The sequence below is a fragment of the Merops nubicus genome, unplaced genomic scaffold (genome assembly GCF_000691845.1).
Source record: "Merops nubicus isolate BGI_N331 unplaced genomic scaffold, ASM69184v1 scaffold19354, whole genome shotgun sequence".
Lineage (NCBI taxonomy): Eukaryota > Metazoa > Chordata > Aves > Coraciiformes > Meropidae > Merops > Merops nubicus.
In genome coordinates, this window is record NW_008605151.1 from 29,765 (window position 1) to 50,501 (window position 20,737).

Sequence of the window (20,737 nt, forward strand, 5' to 3'; positions counted from 1 at the left end):
CTGAATTGCTAATTTTCAGTTGCCACATAACTCCATTGTTACTTTGTCTGTTATCTTTTTTTCATTGCCTTATTGGACTACCTTTTGGAAACAAAGTACAAGGTAAATGCTTCTTTGGTGAAGCCAAATGCATTGAAATAAACAACTTCTCTTGTTACTAGTCATCTGTTTTTTTTAGTAGTGTGGTATATCACAAATTCTTGAGAAAAAGATTTCTAAGTTCTCTTGCCATAATTGTGTGTAGTTTAAAAAAAAATCCCTCAGGAGGAATAATTTACTGTGTTTATAAAATAAAGCATTTTTCAGGATCAAAAAAAAAAAAAAAAAACTAAAACCTTAACTGTAATTAAATGAAACAGAGTGGCAGTTTGTAACAAAATTGTCATGCTTATTTCAAAAGCCTGAAACTGTAAAACTAGAAGTATTTCAAAAGCAAATTCATACATGACCGATGTTAAGCCAGAAGTTGAAATTTTTCTTCTGAGGCTGATAATATAACCTGAGTTATTTCAGATGTCTCCAAGAAGCTGTCTAGATTATTAATCTTGAAACTTTATATGTTGAAGACTGAATTTGTTTGTATTAATTTTTTAACAACCTAGAATGACAATTTTTCAAAATACTTATGACTTTTTTCCAGTTTGCTCTTGTTCTTAAATAGGTTGTTCAGCTTGTCATCAGAAATCTTTATGAAGGTGTGTTGCAGCTTACAATACCAAGAGATTCAAGTCACCTGAAGGTGACTATAATACATGACTTCATTGTACCTAACTGTCAAATATGTATTTATATATCTAGGTTCAGACAAAAAAGGAAGAAACTTTGCCACCATCACTTAGCCAAAACATTCCAACTTTCTATTTTCCTCGAGGATGTCCTAAGGAAAAAGTGAATATAGATGCTGTGATTGCCAAAATTGAGAGAACTTTCTCTGAGTTTCCAAATGAGAGAGCAACAATAGAAGACATGGGGAAGGTTGCAAAGGTGAGAACTTGCTGGCTGTCTGATTTTAGTACTGTGCACCTATGGAAAGGACACATGGGTTCTGTGTGCTACTTTTTTCTTGCTTTCTGTGTTTTCCTCTCCTACAAGGTAGTAGTACCAGTAAGACATAACTGTGCTATCAACAGTGTTGATCATTGTGTATGGAAATCTTTCCATTAGCTGTGTCTCAAATGGCACTACATTTTGCTTGCCAAAAGAAATAAACATTAAAACAAACTTGAACTTTTTTTTTAGTTGCATAAACAAAAAAATACTGAAGAACAACATTGTGTGTTGTTCTGTGTTCTGTATCAACCAACAGACTTAAGACAAAAGGACTGTTAAACGTGCATTTTTGTTTCCAGGTGGCCATGCTGGTTTTTCTCACTCAGCAGTGTCATGAACCCCTGTTGTAACAACATTAAAGACAGAATGGTTTGGTAACCTGGGATTGTAGCCCTCTAGTTAGTACTGAAGAGCTAGTTTAGAGTTAAGTCAGAGGGACAAAATACTGAGCTTAGAAAGCAGCAGATACTTTTAAACTTCTGTGTAATAGACAATAAGCTAGTTAAATTAAATTTAAATTTCCATTGTTATGTTGAATGAATGCTTGAAATATCACTGCATGGTAATGAGTCTCAAGTTCTCATTCCTGTCATTTAGCATTTAATGTCCAGAGTCTAGAAAATAGAAACAGACTTTTCACAGGAGCAGGACTGGGAGTTCAAAAACTCCTTGTTTGTCTCACCAGAAGCATTTAACTGCTAAGATGAATGATAGGATTCCTGCCTTCCACATCTCCTTTCCACACAGGAGTGGGGAGAGGTGGAAGAGACCCTTCCTTCTCAGCAAGAAAGGTGGAAGGGCCACGTCAGCTACAGTTCAGTGATGAAAGGCACCCTCCTGAAGGTCAAACTCCCTTTTTCTTAGTTTTGATTAAACTGGTACTGGTTAAACAGTTGCATGAGAAGCAGCTGTCTTTTTACTGCAGTGACTTTATACATCTTGCAGTATTCAGTCTTATTTGAGAGCCACATGAGATTCTCAAAGATGCCAGCATGTCTGACTCCTCCTAGTCAGTTTTAGGTGAGAGATACTTAACTGTTACAGCTTGGGAAGCCTGGAGCAGGCACAGAAGTAGTACTGTAGGTATATGTAGGACCATATGTAAATTTGCTCCAATTCAGAAATTTTGTAACATTTTTGTGCTGTCTTGAGCTCAGCTGAAAGATATCCAGCCCTTTAGTGGAGCTTATTAGTATGGACCCTGCTGAGCTGCTTGGTGCGTGCACAGAGCAGACATGTGACTGCATTCATCTATTAGGAATGCTGCAAGTTGCCCTGTGTTTTGCTTTCCACTTTTGGGTTTCAGCCTGAAGCAATTGCTTAAAATTAATTATTTTTAAAAATGCTGTTGGTTTCAGAAATTTTTCTAAAAAAAAAAAAAAAAAAAAAAAAAATCTATGCCTTAACATTTTCTTCTTAACGCTTGTTTATAAGTGTATAAATTAATTTTTACAAGGGAGATAAGAATCAATAAACTGACTTGATGTGTACTTTAATTCTAGGCTTGTGAATGCCCACTTTACTGGAAAGGTCCTTTGTTTTATTGTGCTGGAGGTGAACGAACAGGATACGTGTCAGTTCATAAATTTGTTGCAATGTGGCGGAAGTAAGTAGATTATTTTTTTAGAAGTACTGCATTTTTTTAAATGGAAATGTGATATTTTAAGCTCTGAATGAGATCCAATCTGTAAAGGGGAATAAAACACTTACCCATAACCTACCATTACCTGGAAAATGTACCTGAGAAAATGTAGCTAAATCACTGCTTTAACATAAACAAATCTTTATTTACAGGGTTTATAGATATTTATTTATAGATATAGATGTTTGGTAAATGACTGGCTGTTTATGGGAAAAGTGAAAACCATAGCCCTAATTCATGGATGCCAGTTCTGGACAAAATGCTTTTTATTCTTTCTTGTTCTACTTCCAGTTCTAACTTAAAAATGTCCTTTCACATAATCAATTACTTGGTGTACCCACCCCCTGTAATGTAAATGTTAGACAGTACTGCTTTGATAAGTTCACTTGGAGTGTGATTTGACATTTGTAACTAGCTTTGGAGTTAAATGTGGTGGCTGCAGATTCATAGGCATTGCTCTAGGATGCCAGTACCAGGTAGCTTGAGCAATTTTCTCTGTAGAGTATAACATGGAAATATTTCCATTTCAGAGTACTTCAGACCTGCTATGATGATGCTGCAAAGTTTGTTCATCTTCTAATGAACCCTGGATGTAACTACTTGGTGCAAGAAGACTTCATTCCTTTTTTACAAGTAAGTTGCAACTGAAAGTAGATCTGAAAACACAACAAAATGATGAGCTAGCAAAGCCTGAATTTTTTGAGGTAAACATACTTTTTCATAGTCTTCATTAAAGGTTATTGATATTTAGTGAAACTCACTTTGTATGGTCCACTGAGATGCTAGTGATGCAGTTAATAATTTTGTATAAATGGGGTCTTTTTTCAGAGCTACAGTAAGATGCATAAATTTAAAATTGCTTGCAGGAATAGTACGTGTTTCAGAGAATCCTTACAGTTTAGAAAGACATTTGAAGTCAAGGAGGACCTTTGGGCAGCAAAGGAAAAGTAGCGTATGAATTTAGGACCTAATACAACTTAAGAGCAGCAAACACCACCTTTATTAATGAATGAATAAAACCTAAATTTGCTGTTACTGAATTATAGTCAGCCACAGAATTACAAGCTACGACAGACAGCAGTATTCAAAATCTTCAGCCCATCTAAAATACAGGAAAGCTTTTGTTTATCTGGCTTCTTTAGAAGATAATTTTATTTTTAAAAACTCAGCAGTGTTACTTACATGAAGTGTGTTGTAAATGAAGTAGTCATAAACTATTGTGGTAGTTAATTTGAACTTTTTTGCTTAAGGAAGCAGATGAGCTATTTTTTGCTAATTGTTTTATATAGTTGCTAATGAATACTGTTTGGGATATTCTCATTCCTTTTTCTGTAGGATGTGGTGAATAGCCATCCTGGCCTCTCATTTTTAAAAGAAGCAGCTGAATTTCATTCTCGGTACATTACCACAGTAAGTGATATCTGTATTTTGAAAAGCTATTTTTTATTAATTAAATAGGAAAATCAAAATTAAGATCAGTCAATATGTATAAGCATCTTTGTCCCATGAGAAGAGTTAAGTATGCTGTCAGTCTTCATTTCTTTGTAACTAGAAATCTTGTCAAGAAAGACTCAATTTCCTAAGCACCATAGTTTTTTCTTAACTTTTCTAAGAAGTTGCCCAACTTAGTACTAGTAAGAGAAACACTGAATTGCAATAGTGCATAACAAGTTAATGAACACTAAATGAAGAGCAGACTGTTATCCTTAAACACTTGATTGTGGCTATAGATTGTACTCATTAGGATTCTGACCTTACTCTAGGATTAATTAAATGGAATTTTGAATGAAAGGTGTGTATTAATGTGATTATGTTCAGTATTGAGTAAAATAATGATAATATTGAAGCTGCTTGCTACTTTCCTCTCTGGGGATTTTTCTTTCAAAGCGGGTTTTATACATGAAAAGTTCCACTTCTCTCTTTCTAGGTTTATGTGACTGAAGCACTCTTTCTGTACCCAAGGGAAAAAAGCAGTGACATTAAATTTTCTTCGTTGTAGACTAGACAGCTGATTCCATTGAAGTCTCAAAAGATTAAAATTTTTCAAAATGACATTGAGTTCACTTTGTGCAGGTGAAAAAATAGCTTAATGAATACTCTCCAACAAAAACCATGCAGAATCGATCATCTTTTATCCAGCTTACAGTTTGACCCAGACTGAAGCTGTAGAAGCTTTTTTGAAAGCATTTGGTTTTGGTTCTTCATATCCTTCTTACAAAGACTTGCTGGCCTCTAAAGCATGGCCTGCTGCACTAGGCTTTGCTTCTTGTTACAGTGATTGTGAGCTCCAGAACTTTCTTGTCAGATGTGACTGAAGGAAATGTTCTGCCCGTGAATGGTTTTCTTTCTGAATGGATTCTGGGTTGTATCAAAGCTTGTTCTGCTTAAAATTGAGCAAGCTTGCTGGCTGCCTTGAAGGACTGTAGGAGGGGAAAGGTCCTGCTGTTCCCACTTACTTTTCTTTGGAGGAGCAGCTTATTTGAGTAGGCCTGAGCATAGCAATATTGAATAAATTAGTGCAGGCAGTACTTGAGTAAAAATTTAGTGCAGTCCTCCACAGAAGTCAGTGTTTAATCAAAAATCCAAAAAGTCAATCAGTAGTGTCAGGAATATAGCAACAATATTTGGAATACTAATCTGCAGACCAAGAAGTGGCAGGAGGACTCTCTACCTTTTCCCCATCATATTTTAGGATGGACTAACTGTTGCCCTCTACAGTCTTCTAATATTCTGTCCTGTATGTTATTACTAATAAATGCAGATTATTTTTTCTAAGATGAAATAAAGCATTTCATACCTGTCTGCTAGGCTACAATGTAGGTTGGTTGGTCAGTCAGTCCCATGGTAAGGTTAGGTATGTATGTCCAAGATCAAGCTGAAATATATTAAAAAAGTTTGCCCTGACAAATGAGATACTACATTTAATCTGCAAGTACGTTATGTATATATCTGAACCATGAATTCTTGAAATAGTAATCCCTGTATAGCACCATTTCCTCTCCCTCCTGACAAACCACTGTGCAGCATAGTAAAGAAGGCAATTCTCTGACAATTTGCTTATACTCTGCTTCAATTCACTTTAGAAAACCATTTTTTCAAGTCTGTTCCCAGTTGTGTTTAGCAAACATTCAATTTTGTTTTTATTTTTGGACCAGTTAAATATATAACAGATGAGATAATGACATGCAGATGGACTAAGTTGCAAAGCTAAGACAAAACCTTTTTAGAAAAAAAATTGCTTTGTAGTATAAGCCAAAAATGGGCCTTCCCTAAACTCACAATTAGAATTTAGCTAATTAAGTTTCAGAAGTAGGCTAGTCTGTTCTCCTTTCTGGATTTGAGCCAACTGTTCCTGTTCAAAGAGCTGTAGAGCTTGCTGCATGCTACAGTTTAAGCTTTATTTTTAAACTTTATGAATAAATTACTCTTCTATTTGTAATTTAGAAATGATCAATTTGTTTAAACGATTGATTTACTACAATTAAAAACTGGAGGGATAAAAACTGAAATAATGGAGTCCTTAGTTGGGAAGAGGTTTTATTCGGGGCAAAAGGGTTCCTAAAGATACGAGGATTTTAGCTAGTAACTACTGTGTTGCAAATGAAACACTACACATGCAATACTTAGTCTTGCCAGTTAGCAGGTATGATCAATCTCCAATGAAGCAGTTATAGTTAATATAAACATAATATGCTTAGATTTTTTTGTCTGCTTTTGTTCGTAGTGACTGGCTTGAATTGTATATTTGATTGACTTAAACTAATTGAGGCGAATACTGAATGCATTTAAGAAACAGAAAAAGTATATTTTAAAGTCTTATGTTTGTAAACTAAACAAATTATGCTAAATGCATGAGTTTACCAAAATGTGCATATGAAATCTATTTGAACAAAGGTGTTGGATAGTCAGCTGAATGGATTTGTTTCTGGCTCCAGTCCAAGACATGGCACAAGAACTATTCATCTTTCTTGCATAGATTTTTTTGTTGTTCTTTTCCAGTTAGAAAACATTTATGTACTACTTATAATACCATTTAACTTTTTTTTTTTAAGTACCTTTAAATAGAATAAAAGTAAATGGGGAGAAACTTTTCTCTCTTGACCTGCAGGATATGCTTCTGTCAGATGCTGATCTGTGTTATTTGTGAGCTTCAGAAGTAGCAATGTCCCCCTGTACTCAGATCCTTAAACAGTCCCAGTTCTATTTTTGTGACTACATTTATGAAGTGAAATATTCTGACAGTAAATACAGGTCTTTAAATCTAAAGGAGATACATTTAATAGGTTTATTAGGTGATTTCCTGTAGATCTTGGAGACTGAGAGGTAGTGAAATTGGCAATACACATTCTGGAGAGCATACAAGTGTTCTGCAACTTTGAGATATGAGTACTGCAGCACTAAAATAAGACTTATCAAGGTGAGTTTAGATATAGAAGCAGTTTGGTATATGACATAGAAGAGAAGCATCAACCTACTAAATAACGAGAACAGAAATAGGGGAAGGGTGGAGTTCTGTAATGCATCTGAGCTAAGACTTATCTCTGCATTTAGGTGTGTACTTAGCATACCTAAGATCACCTTTCTATTTTCTGTTTCTTAAAGGTTATACAGAGAATATTTTATACAGTCAATAGATCCTGGTCTGGGAAGATAACTTGTAATGAGCTTAGGAAAAGCAACTTTTTGCAGGTATGTAATATCTAAAATTTTGCAAGACAGATGTTTCTAGAAGTTTAAAAACTGCATTAACTACATGCCTAAGGGAGTAACATTAGTAGCATTTCTTCCTTTTCTAGAAACCAGTTGAAGGCACAAATGCATTAATTCTTATACACTAGAATATGGAAATGTAGTCTTTTATTACAGCTGTTTATATACATATGTGTTTAGCAGAAGTCTGCCTGATCTCGTTCTTCTGTGGAGAGATCAGTTTTCTACGTTGCGTGTTCAGTCTTTGCTGTCACGTTGCATGGTGTGCACTCCGAAGATAAAAATCGTTCCACTGAAACAGCATTAGATATTAACTTGGTTATGAGAACTCAAATAATTCAACAAAAGTCTTACAAATTCTTTGATGTGTTCTATTTATCCTTCTGATAATAGAATGTGGCGTTATTGGAAGAGGAAGCTGATATTAACCAGCTGACAGACTACTTCTCATATGAACATTTTTATGTTATCTATTGCAAATTTTGGGAGCTGGATACAGACCATGACCTCTATATTGATCGGAAGGATCTAGCTCGACATAATGACCATGGTATGACAAATGAAGCACCTTTATTTACATGTTTGACCTGTAAACTTCCAACTGAGGATGTGGTTAACTGCCAAGGACAGTGTTCATGAGTCTGTTGGTATAGCTGATCCTGCTGGCTCAGTGAAATAAAGCAGGACAAGTCATCCGTAACACTGCTTTGTGTCTAGCAATACCAAATTCAAGGGAAATTATGAATTTGAATTCTGATCTTGGCAACAAAGTAGAGGGGAAAAAATAATTCCTGGTATATTGTAAGTGGCTGCATTTGACAAATTTGGGTTATCTTGGGAACAATCCATTTTGCTGATGTTATTCAAGTAGCATGGCTCGTAGGGCAAGGTATGAAAAGAGAGAAAAAGGCAAACATACATTCAGGTACTTATTTTAAAGTCTTGCTAACTCAGCTGTAGTACACCTTGTTTTAATACTATTTAGCAGCTTTACATTTGCTGCATTCACAATATAAAACAACTGATCCTGTAGTCCTGCACATTTGTACCAATTTTAAATATTCTTGTAGCTTGTATAGAACTGTTGGGATTTATTTGAATCCTTGTGTCCACTGTCATCTTAAAAGTAGTTGCTTTAGGACTAGAAAGCTTACTTAAGCACAAAGTGATTGTGGAATATTATCCCACATTAAAAATAATAAACAGTTCTGATTGCTTCTGAAAACTTGCCTGCTGCAGTCTGACCACTTTAGGACACTGAGGAAGGGAAGCTGCTTTCATTTGGGTGGTCACTCTACTGCGTTTGCACATTAGAGAAAGGAAGCAGAGTGATACGATGCCACTTGCAGTTTAGTTTTGCATCTTTAAACCATGGGATATTGGTTAAAGCTTAACAGCTGCTGCTTAATGAGAACTAGACTAATAGAGTCTAAGAGTATAAAATGGATATGATAACCCAACTTTAGCCTTAAACTTGTATTTTTTGCATGTCAAAATTTAGATCATCTGGTTTTATCAATCCCTGTCATACTGTCACTGGCCTAAAATTAGGCCAGATCAAACATTTCCTGAGTAAGAAAATGTTTAAGTATGTAACTGTTGTTGATAAGGTTGGAAAAACTTCAGTGTTTCAAAAGTAGAAGATAAGAAGCAGCAGCATATATGTCTGAATTTGCTATCCTACAGCTCCAGGGATAAATTTTAAGCAGGGACTAGTGTCCCTGCTAGATTAATATGGTGACATCACCATAACTGCATAAAAAAAAGATGAGTTATTTAAATGATTAACCAGCTGCTTTAATTATCAGCGTTCCTGAAATTCTGAAAAAGTCTTTCAGAGCTAGAATAATGAGAAGTCCTTCTCCTGTGAGAATAGTATTATGTGCTGCTTTGGGTATCATCCTCAAATTCTTCAGGATGAACTGAGTATCCTTTACAGAGCTACTCAGTTAAGACATGTCTATAAAATCCCTGAAATGGTTTCAAAATAGAAGCATGGCTCAGAACCATGTCAGAAATAGACCCCTGCCAGAATCAGTTAGGTATGCTCATTATGTATGAACGCGCCGATTCTATTTTGGCTCTTTGCCAAGGTCACGTAAAATGTAATGGCAATGGACCTGAAAACATGATTTACTTGTCAAAGAACTGGTAAATGCTGTTTATTAATCAGCCAATTCTACTACTTTCACTACACTACTATTTCTGTATCAAGTCTGAATTCAAAGCTGGTTGGTTCTAGCTTTGCTTTGGAGACTGTTAAGTGATCCTCTGCAAGAGGACTCAAAGGGATTAATGATTGCTACACTTGATCTTCCTCACACATGTGTGTATGTAAGAGAGTTCCAGTAAACTCTTCTACTAGACAATACAAAGCAAAAATAACTTGTACATGAGTGACCCTATTTTAAACCTTGTTTCACAGCAATTTCAAATAGGATGATAGAGCGGATCTTCTCAGGCGCAGTAACAAGGTACTTATTTTATATGCTTATCTAAATCAAATTTAATATTTGCTGGATAAATCGTGTGTTCTCAGACAAAAAATGTCTTCCCCTTGAAACAGAGCAGTGAATTTCAAGATTCAGTATTGCAGTTTAAACTCTAGTAGTACTACAGTGTTTGTGGAGCCTTTGATTGGTGCAAGGTCTTTACTCTCTTTACCCATAGGAACATTTGCCATTGGCTGTTGCATGGTTTAGCAGGGATGGGAATGAGGAAGGGACAAAATGTTTGCAGATTTTAATTTCCATCCCTCAAACCTGTAAAACTTTCAAAGGGAATTTTCAGTACTATTTGTAAAACCAGTGCTTATTGGATCAACAAATTCACAAAAATGCCTCCAGTTAAGTTTTTTGGGGTTTTTTTTTTGGTTTTTTTTTTTTTTTTTTTTGTTGTTGTTTCTGCTTGGGTTGATTTCCTCTTCTGTATTTATGGCGTTTTGCTCACTTTTTTTAACTTTTGCTAGCACAGTATCCACAGATAGAAAGTGACTGATAAACAGAAATAACAAAACCTGAAATGAGTGAAATGACACTTGGTAGGCATGTGTCTAGTTCTTACTCCTTTATGCAAGTTTTTGGGGCAAGACAAAACATAATACCATATTTTTCTAGACATCATGGGGATTAACCAGCAAAAACTATATTTTAGGAATGAAATGTAATATGTCTAGGAACTGCCTACCTGACTTACTAGACAGGTTGACCATGTGTCTTCAGAACATATTCAGATGCTGTGTTCTGTGGTATGAGATTAGAAACAGATAACTATGTTCTTGCCACAAGCACTTGCTGAATGTTTTCATTTCATTTTTATCTTCATATTTCCATTTCAACACTTCCAGCTAGTGGAGTTTTGTGCAGCTTTATCATCTGATAACTTCAGTTACCTGATTAGAAACTCTAAAAAGCATGTGTATTTGTATATAATATATATTTTAAAATGAGGTAAGACATCTCTTCTGTTAAAAATGGAGCAGTGGTATTGCTGCCCAGGAAGGAAGGGCTGAGGTCCTTCTGGACAATGTGCTCCCTTCCTCTTTAACTGTTGTGGTAGAAACAGAACAGAGCACACAGGCTCTTTATCCCAAGTGATCAAAGCAGTCAGTGAAAAGGCACCATATGAACACTGCGTTGTTTAGAAGTAAATAAACAGGTAATAGCACCCAGGAAAATACTCCTGTATTTTGGCTACTTAAAGGTGATTTAAAACAATTTTTCTCTTTTTCCTCATTGGCCTTCAAGAGGTAGGAAAGCACAAAAAGATGGGAAAATTAGCTACGCTGATTTTGTCTGGTTTTTGATATCTGAAGAGGACAAGAAGACACCAACTAGGTAAGAATGAATTTGTTTTAACAGAAATAAAGACTGACTTTATTACTTCTCCAGTCCTTAAATAGGCAGTGCTGATGCTCAGCTGGAACTCTGCTGAAAAAAACCTAAACTATAAAAATGTGCGTGGAAAACTGGCCCGGTTTGTTGCAATCTTATTTGTGTCCTGTTGTTGCTGTTGTAGAAGTCTATTTTAATGACTTTTAAGAGGCTACTTCAGTGTTATTGTTCATATGCTGTGTGTGGCCTACTTATAGACAGGGTCATAGATAAAGGAAATTGTAGTTGTTTCATGATGCCAGTGACTTATGGGAAACTACAGGTAGCATTAGCTGCAGGGTATTGATAAGGAACCTATTGTGTGACATGCCACTGGCTTGTTCAATAGGGAAAAAAAAGGGGGGTTGATGCACAGTTCAATTATTCATTGGTTCCCTTGAATTTTTATGTAAAACCATGTTTTAGTCCTCTCCTTCACCCACTTAATTAACAGGTGGTGTTTAATCAGTGTCATGGCACATAGCAGGCTTAAGTCTGCATGGCTGCAGTCTGAAGTCCCCTTTTGCGTCTGGAAGTCGCGTAGCCTTTAAAGTAGCAACATGTGCATGAAATGGTGCAATGAGTTTGAGTAAACAGTTCCTTGCTATTCCTGAATTTCAGCATTGAATATTGGTTTCGCTGCATGGATCTGGATGGGGATGGTGCTTTGTCTATGTACGAATTGGAGTATTTTTATGAAGAACAGTGCCAGAAATTAGATAACATGGCCATAGAACCTTTGCCATTTGAAGACTGTTTATGCCAGATGCTAGATCTTGTGAAGCCACAATGTGAAGGTAATAAAATTCTTTTTCATCTGTAACTTCTGCTTCTCTGGTTGAGGAGTTGGTGTACTCTTAAGTTGGTCATATAAAGCATAGGTCTTTATGTTGTCTTTTCTCTAAGGTCTGTTACAGCTTATTAACCTAATGATTTTCTAATGGCAGGCAGGCATTCATATTCATACTAAAATGTAATATGCTTTATATTCCTCGTAGGCTTTTATTTTAGGCTTATAGCCATGTTTAGTCTTAAATGAAATCTTGTCACTATCTGGCTGAGGTGATGCATTCAAGAAAAGCTTCTGTCTGTTCTGTTCACTTGCCTCTTACCTGTTCCAGTGCTTGTTTAATAGAGACTTCTTCAGAGAGAACAGTCTCTGAACAATATTTGTGTCTGTGTATCAGTAATGACTTATTTTTTGGTTAGAAGCCTAAGCTGCCCTTAGGAAATTCATGTCAAGGGTCTTAAAAATAACTGAATGCCAAACTGCTTGTAGTTTTTGGCTATTTTCTATATTCAGCTGAACCTTCATAGACCTGTATTCTACTCTCTTGCATTTGAGATATGTGTGGCCTTTAGCTGATGAAATGTCAGTTGACATTTTTCACCTGAAACAAACTTACAAAGTGAGCATGATGCTCACTTCACATTTGCCTTTCTGTGCTGCTTGGTACTAGAAATATTTTGGTGAACATATTGCTGTGGTGCTGAAGAGTGGCGTCTTGCACATGCATGGCCTCTACCTCTGTGCTGTTCTGAGATTTGTCTCACAAGGTAATAAAACTATTGCAGCCATGATGGATTAGTCTTAGGGGATTTGTTAAACTCAACACAGCTGAGGTCAACCTGTATCTAAGCTTTGTTTCAACCCTTGACCACAGTTAGCACTAATAACCCTGATTATGGCTTGGAATAAAAGGGCTTGGAATACTGTCTGGTTGCTGTTGTACAGATGCTGCATTGCCATAAATGTAGAACTTGGGTATTTGCTCTTGACATATTTGACAGCAGTAGTAACCTCTCTCACATATATTAATATCTGCTATTTTTTATGGTAAAAGAAAATTGTTGACCTTAATGCCTTTGATTAGCAAATGTAATGTTGTGCTAGTTCCACATTTAGACTCTTAGGTGAAGCACTGAGGTTTTTTTCTTACTTGAATGTCAAGAGCCACTTTAATATGTAAAAGTGTGGCTCTGTTTACTGTTTATACAGTTACGGTTAGAGAATCAATTAGTAACAGTCTTGATTATTGCTCACCTCTCTAGTACTAAGAAAAAAATTACAGGAAACGGAATTTTATTTTTAAAAGGCAGTTGTCTTTTATTGAGACATGATTTCTTGCATGCTAAGGGAATTGAAATAGCTCAAAATTAGAACATAAACATTCGTATTCTCATTTAAACCAAGTTAAAATGTATTTGCTGAATGAAAATGTTTCAAAGGACAGATTAAAAAATTGTACATGAAAAAGGAGTATTAAGTTTCAGCTGGAAGCTCAATGCAAGATATCAGTGGAATGAAGTCTGAGACCAACAGTGTATAATGCAAGGGGGGTGGGAACCATTTGAGATGAAGTAAAGCAAGCTCTGAGGAACACGTTTGTGTTATGTGGTTGCCTACAATAGTCTCCAAACTGGGGCTCCCTTTCAGTCTTGTGTATTATGCTTCTGAAAGGCAGACTTTTTCAATAATGTTTCTGTTCTGTATTCCAAGTGGAACAAGACTGATGTATCTGTTCTATGTCATGGAGGTATTTAAAAGGAGACTGTGAAACACAACCAGGTTGAGTTATTTAAGGAAGAAAAAATGAAAGCCAATTGTGAAGTGCTGGTGGTTTTTATAAAAACTGAGTGATGTTTAAAAGGTGGTTTAAGAAAAAATTCTTCTGTTGTCTTCATAACATAAAAAATAGCAGCATAAAATGACATTTCACTTGGTAGATCTGAAACAAAAGAAGGGAATTCCGTAGAGACGTGGCTAAACTGTGGTACAATTGCTACAGGATGCTCTGTGTACCAAAGAGCAAATCCTTTAATTTGTAGAGACCTGTATTAATTGTCTCCATTTCATTCTTTTTTTATTGGTCTTTGAGAGACAGGGGTAGGCACCTACAATGTTGGGTGTCTAAGCTCCAGTTGCAGTAAATGAAACTGGAGAGCAAATTAGCAAACCAAATATAAGTGTCTAACTTAAATTGGGACCTTATATAACCATGACTAAAATCATTTGCTTGGTTGAGGAGAGTTGCTGCCACTTGAGATGGCCCAGTACATCAGACATCTGTGTGGGTCTGACAGATACGACACAGGTGCCATGAGGGATTTGTGTCCTGGAGCATCAGCTGTAAGCCAGGCAGAATACAGTAAAGCAACTCACGTGGCAACAGAGACAATTGTGGCAACCACTTCCAAATGGGATTCAAGTTTTCCTTCCCTCTGTTGTCCTTGAGTTATACTTTGTTAGAGGCTGAGCCTATGCTGAGGAAGTCCTGTTCCGAGTCTGGCTTTTGTTGAACTCTTCCATAGCATCTGCATTTAGCCCCTCTTTGATTGACAACAGAAGAATGGCCATATTTCAGGTGAATCAATAAAGGGTAGTTTTAAGTATCTGTCTTTCCATGTACATCTGGCATTTTTCAGTCTTTCTGCAGGAACTTAATATTCAGCTTTGAAATAAGCTGAGCAATTGAAATATTGAAGTATTTCTGAGCAGCCTGACAGATACTTCTAACACTTAACAGCTCCATTGATTTGGGTCTTTAAAGTATCACGGTATTAAAAACAGACTAAACCAGCTCTGAGCATTTAGCTTTCCTCTCAAGCAGTAAATAATGATCAGGCTGGACAAGTGTGTCAAACTAACCTCTATGAAAAATTCATCTGTATGAAGCAGAGTCACACACTGTGATCTTTGTCATACATTTTTCTTTTCAAGTCAGGGAAGAGAAAGGGGCACTGCCAGAGGAGATTCATGCCTGCTCCCCAGGCACTTCTTGGAGAGGAACTGCCGGCTCACTGGGGACTTCTGTCCCTTGAGGAAGCTTAGACAATTATCTTAAATGGTTTTTAGTAGCGAGGCAAGGTAGAATGCATCTCACTCCAGCATATTGAAGGACAGTAGGATGACAGCTAAAGCAAGTAACAGATCTGAGGCATTTGAAAGTTTTGTTCACTTTAAAGGACACGTCTCTGGGTGTGTATTTCATCTGATCGCTACTCTACCATTGTGTTGAGCATGAGACACAAATGTTCTTGAGCATAATGATGGCTTAACTTATGAACAACATTCCACCTCTTTGGAGAAAGGCTGATTTCAGCTCTAAGTGTCTCCCAATTCTCTGTACAGGAAAAATTACTCTGCATGATTTAAAGCGATGCAAGTTGACCAATGTGTTCTTTGATACATTTTTCAACATTGAAAAATACCTCGACCATGAACAGAAGGATCAGTTTTCTATGTTGCGGGTGAGTGTGAAGCTTTACAAGTCTCTGTAGCTGTGTGCTTAACGATTCATACAAGTAATAATTCATGTGATCGTTTAGGATGGTGAAGGTGAAAACCAAGAGGTCTCTGACTGGGAGAAGTATGCTGCTGAAGAGTACGACATCTTGGTAGCAGAAGAGGCAGCAAGTGAGCAGTGGAATGACGGGTAAGAGTGCAGCAGGAGGGTTGGTACAAAGCCTCTCTGCTAAGGCAGAGTCTCACCACCACTGGCGTCCTTGATGCTGTTTTTGTAGAATGTTGCTGCTTGTCATGTTTAGCCATGTGTTCAGTGAGGGAAGAACCTTTCTTGTATCTCAAGCTATATATTCCTTGGCAGTTTGTGATCACATTGGTTTTGTCAAAGGAAAGGTCCTACTTCAAATTTTGGGAGGCAGTAACATTTGAAAAAGCTTCAACTCTAAGCAAAAATGCAACATTAATTTTTGTAGCTTGTTGCTAAATGAAGAGCTTCAGTAACAGCTTTGAGAGGGAGGGTGGAAATCTCACTTCTGAACTCAATTATGTCAGCTTAGAAGTATTTTCTCACAGTTCTCTAAGAGTAAATAAGATGATAAAACTTGCTGTTTCAAAATCACTCCTTTATTTTTGCTGTGGAGCTTCCAGAACCTCTCGGAATCCAAAGTCTTAAATTTGCCATTCATTGTTTTTGGTGTTTAAAAAGATAAGGAAAACAAGTACAAATGATTTTTTTAGGCCTTAAGTTGATGAACCTCTCTAGAGAAAACAACGTATTTTCCTGTATTTCCTGCATCAATATTCTGTTTTAAAATATCTCTGAATCTTGCCAAGCATTTAGAGGATTATTAGCTTGATATTCAAGAGAATGCTGTAAAATCCTCTTGGAATACATTTGATTTCAAGAAACTTAGTCACAAAAAGTGTATGAGGGAAGAGAGGGGGGAGGGAAAGAACTGTTATCACCACTCGGCCTCTTCAGCATTATGGGAGATCATGGAATCCTCTGCTACAATGTATTAATATTATAGAATTGGCAAGCCAAAAAATAACTGAAGCTTTGATGTGCTGTGAGTTACACAATATTAAACCTTCAGTGCTCTTTATCTCATTTGATCTCATAAACTCATAGGCTACATTTGGGGAAGATACAGAATAGGTGTGTACTTTTTTCACAGTTGTTTTGAGACATTATAATTATACCAGCTTAAACTACAGGCATCAGAAGAAAGAACAGCTTCTGTGGTCTTACTGACTGTGAAATGTTATTTATTTAGAACTCAGCTGACAGAACCAGTGGGATTCTTATGAACTGGTGAAGGATTCAGATTTTTAGTCCTCTGTTTTAGAATACCCTTATAAACATAATCTGTTTAAACCATCAGGACTCAAAATTTTCTAAAACTCCTGGTGGACTTAGGCTGCTCCTAACAGGCTCAGACCAGCCCCTACAGAGTCTGCCCTCACAGCAGGGTCTGTCAGAGTGCCCCTCTGACACAGACGCAGTGAATCAGTGCATCAGCTGGTCAGCCTGAGAGCCCAGGCTTGGCAAGAGTTAAAAGCATTTAGGAGCCTTAAGGTACTGTTGAATCTGAACATCTTAAATCTTAACTAGAACCACTTCCTCAAATGTTTTAGCCTTACTGTCTCTCTCTTATACTGGTCTGTTTGTTTACTTCTGTCGCAGTAGTTGTGTGTCTCCATCTTCCTGTTGTAAAATTCTGCTGCAGTTGTGACTGTCTAGAATCTGAGTGGTAAGCCCCTTTTGCTCATTTTCAGATACAAAGTTGTAAAATTCAGATGCCTTCTGACTAACGTGGTCACAAGCTCACCTGAGAGTTTATAGTTAAATGCAGCTTTCCTAGATTCCATTAAGATACTATTCTTCTGTCCTGGAGCTTTTCAAGCCTCATACAGCTTTGCTGTTGGAATACCCTGAGAAACCAGTTCCTTTGTCAGCGGAGAGATGCTCAGGGTTCAGAAGGTCTGTAGAAGCTAATCTGTAGTTAGGCTGCCAGGGAAGGATTTCAGAGGTTCCTCTGTCCTGAGACTCTGCAGTACTGCTGGCAGCTGAAGCTCACTGGAGGCAAGATGTCCCGTTGCCATTAGTAAGGGGCTGGGTTACTCTGCAGCTCTGGTGAAGGGCTTGAAACTGCTGGGCTGCTGTAAACAAGTGGAATGCTGCAAAGTTCTGAGATAATGTTTAGGAACAATTTCACAAGTGCAAACAGGAAATCATGTAAGAGCCTCAAGGTGCTTTTATTCGATTCAGTTATGAGTTTGTTGACTGTGGCTGCTTCTCTGAGCTAAGCATACCTCTGTGATTATCATTTAGACCAAATTATTTTTTATGTATTCCCACTCCCATCATCCCTTAAGGTGTCTGCTCTTGGTGAAGATAAAAGTTGCAAAACTCACAGCCAGTATTCTTGGAGTCAGGTCACTTCTGCTATTTTTCCACAAAAGATGTATTCAGGGTATACCTGAAACCATGGTTCTATGGCTCTGCACAGAAAGTGGACAAAATAAAGTACAAAATGTTTATCAAGTTAAAATTTTGTATTATAATTTACCTTTAATTTTCATTCTGCAGTAAACTTCTGACAGGTCTTGGACACTTAGTGTTTCAGGTACTTCCATGAAGTTTGTTCTTTCCATGGTATAGGCACAGTCTTCTTTATATGTCCATGCAATTACAGCTTAAGTAATACAGAAAATATTGTGGAGCTTACGGTATGTGAAGCAGACTCCTAATAACCCTAAAACTAGAAAGAATGCACCTTCACTGTGCAAATACATTCCCTAAGGAAAAAGTGTGTTATTGCAGGAATAATGTAGTGGATGGAGTACACTGAGATATTCAGGAGAGAAGACGTATGATGCTAAAACATCCAGGTCCTCGTTTCTTTTGAGCTTGGTGCTATAATTGTACAGTTGTAGTTTTATAAAAACCTCTGTGCTGAGAAGCAGCAATAAACTTCCTAATACTGTGAGAAATAACTCAAATAGTGGCCAGATGTGCAAAATTTGAGACATTTCTAACTTTCCTTAAACAGCTTGAAAAGGAGAACAAGGTGATATTTCATGAGCCCACTAAAGCCCTGGAAGAGAATGGGATTTTAATTTGGTCCAATAATGTCTGAATAACAATCTTCCAAGTATAGGATGGATGGAACCTACAAATAGTATCTGAGGTATCTTCATGGTGCTATTTTTAATGACAGGGAAAGCTTCTGTCACCTCTCTGTATCACTATGCAATAAGCAGATCCAAAAGATGCATTCAAGATGTTTCTGTTTAAAAAAGGAAAAAATTAAATCCTTCTTAAAAACATTGAATTAATAGTGTAGAAGACTATAAATTCCAGGTCTGTGAGCCAAAACTGTTACGGTAGAATATGCATCTTTCTTCCAAATCCTTGTTTTTTAAATGTGTAACTCAGTAAAGCAACTCTTAGAATCACTTTTGTTTCCTGTTCAAATCAGTGGTGAATTTGTGGGAGAAACCCAGGGTATTCTGCTCACTAAGCAGTGATTGATGCTCATATAATTGAGGCTTTAATACCTGTGGGAAGGATGAAATAACAATTAAAAAAAAATCAGGATCCATTTTTACTCAGTGTTTAATCTTTACCTGATGCTATCAAAGTATCTTTATTTTGTTAGATTTATTTTGCTGAAAGTGGTGGTGAAGCTGGCTTAATGTGTTTAATAGTTTATGAAGTGAAAATAATGTTTTTCCTCCCATCTCTGCCATCACTGCTGCTCTATTTTAGTGTTCACAGTGGGTTCTTAGTATTTAATTCTTCTTTGCCCTGTGCCTTTCTCTGAAAGGACACTTGTCATCACCACATACTGCCATTATAACATCACATGAAGAGCAGATGCTGCAGTATCTAAAGCTCACTCTTTGCCCAGTCGTAAATAGATGGGAATAATCACATGCCAAGGTGAGATTCAGTAGCTCTCGGGAAGATGGGCATGAACCTGAGGCAGCGCAGCCCAGGAAATGGTCAGTTCTTTAATCTGACATCATAAATCTCCAGAGATTTATGTTTAGTGTCAGTTTAGCTTGATCCCACCCTGAACAGTGCTGAAGCTGATCTTTATTTTAACTATCAGCCTTCACTGACTTGCGTGAGTCAAACATTAGGTCTCGTTACCCACGTGTTCACTCCCAGCAGCAGCAGGTGGTTCTCAGTCATTTCTGCTTCCTGGTACCCACTTGAAGGGGTGGTCGCCATCGCTCCCTTGTGCTCATGGGCATCTGAAGGGCTTTCAGCATTCCTTCTCTTTTGTTGTGTCTCCTGCAGGTGGACTTTCTTCTTCAAACAGCCTAATTTCAGTTTTCTTGAAAAGTACTTGGGTTTCTGTCAAGTACTTACATCTTGCATTTGAGCATTTCTAACCTCTGAGCAGCCACCAGAGCAGCCTGTGCTTTGAAGCCTTTCAGTAAAGCTGCCTATCTTGCTCAGTGATGAGAGAGTAAACTACCTTGGGTTGAAGCAGTTACCACAGCCTAGTGCTGCTTCTGGTTACCTGTGTCTTTACTGTAGATACAAAACAGTGGAAATCATGATCTTCCTGCAGGTCCCTTGTTAGCATGTCGAATTTCAGGCACTTCCTGACCTACCTGGACTCTTCCCTTTCTTTCTTTTTTTGACCATTCCTAGGTATGAAGCAGAACTGAATCCCGTAGACCACCAGAAGGCCAATGTCCTGAAGTATCAAATGGAAAAAAGACCGTTTTTTGAAATGCCTTCCCATCTGGCTGACGTGGACCTGGATGAATATGACTATGAAGAGGACTTTGAGTAGTGGCTCCTTACGGTCAGCACTTGCAGAAGAGAAGGGACAGTCTGCAGCAGGTCTGCTACACACACACCTGTACGTTTCAGTGGGGTTTGGTTCCAGGAGGTCAGCTTAGGTTTGTGCTAAAAATATTTAATCACTACACTACCTTTTAAATAAAAGAAGCGCATTTGTATGGAATGATGAAAATTTTTGTATTTATTCAATAGTCTATAGCTTGTAAAATAGATTAAAATATTTATTTACAGATTTTGCATAATTCCTTTTTGGAAGAATAACAATATTTGACTTTAGAGAAAAGTAATCTACTGTGTTTTAAGAGAACTGTGTCATTCTCTCGGAGCTGATGTGTGGTGCACTGACCATCTCCATCCCATATGGGCACAGGCATTCCTGTCGCGCGGTG

At 37.2% G+C, this 20,737-nt stretch overlaps 1 protein-coding gene across 1 annotated transcript in view; it reads left to right on the plus strand.

The window, feature by feature from the left end:
* LOC103771938 (serine/threonine-protein phosphatase 2A regulatory subunit B'' subunit beta-like) overlaps positions 1-15,714 on the plus strand; it is a 29,440-nt gene extending 13,726 nt beyond the window's left edge. The window contains exons 2-12 of the mRNA XM_008939258.1: positions 799-984; positions 2,553-2,656; positions 3,223-3,325; positions 4,028-4,102; positions 7,295-7,381; positions 7,796-7,952; positions 9,828-9,876; positions 11,149-11,238; positions 11,896-12,071; positions 15,407-15,525; positions 15,604-15,714. Of these exons, the coding sequence (XP_008937506.1) occupies positions 799-984; positions 2,553-2,656; positions 3,223-3,325; positions 4,028-4,102; positions 7,295-7,381; positions 7,796-7,952; positions 9,828-9,876; positions 11,149-11,238; positions 11,896-12,071; positions 15,407-15,525; positions 15,604-15,714 (1,257 nt within the window). The remainder of the gene's footprint in view (positions 1-798; positions 985-2,552; positions 2,657-3,222; positions 3,326-4,027; positions 4,103-7,294; positions 7,382-7,795; positions 7,953-9,827; positions 9,877-11,148; positions 11,239-11,895; positions 12,072-15,406; positions 15,526-15,603) is intronic.
* Positions 15,715-20,737: the final 5,023 nt, after the last annotated feature.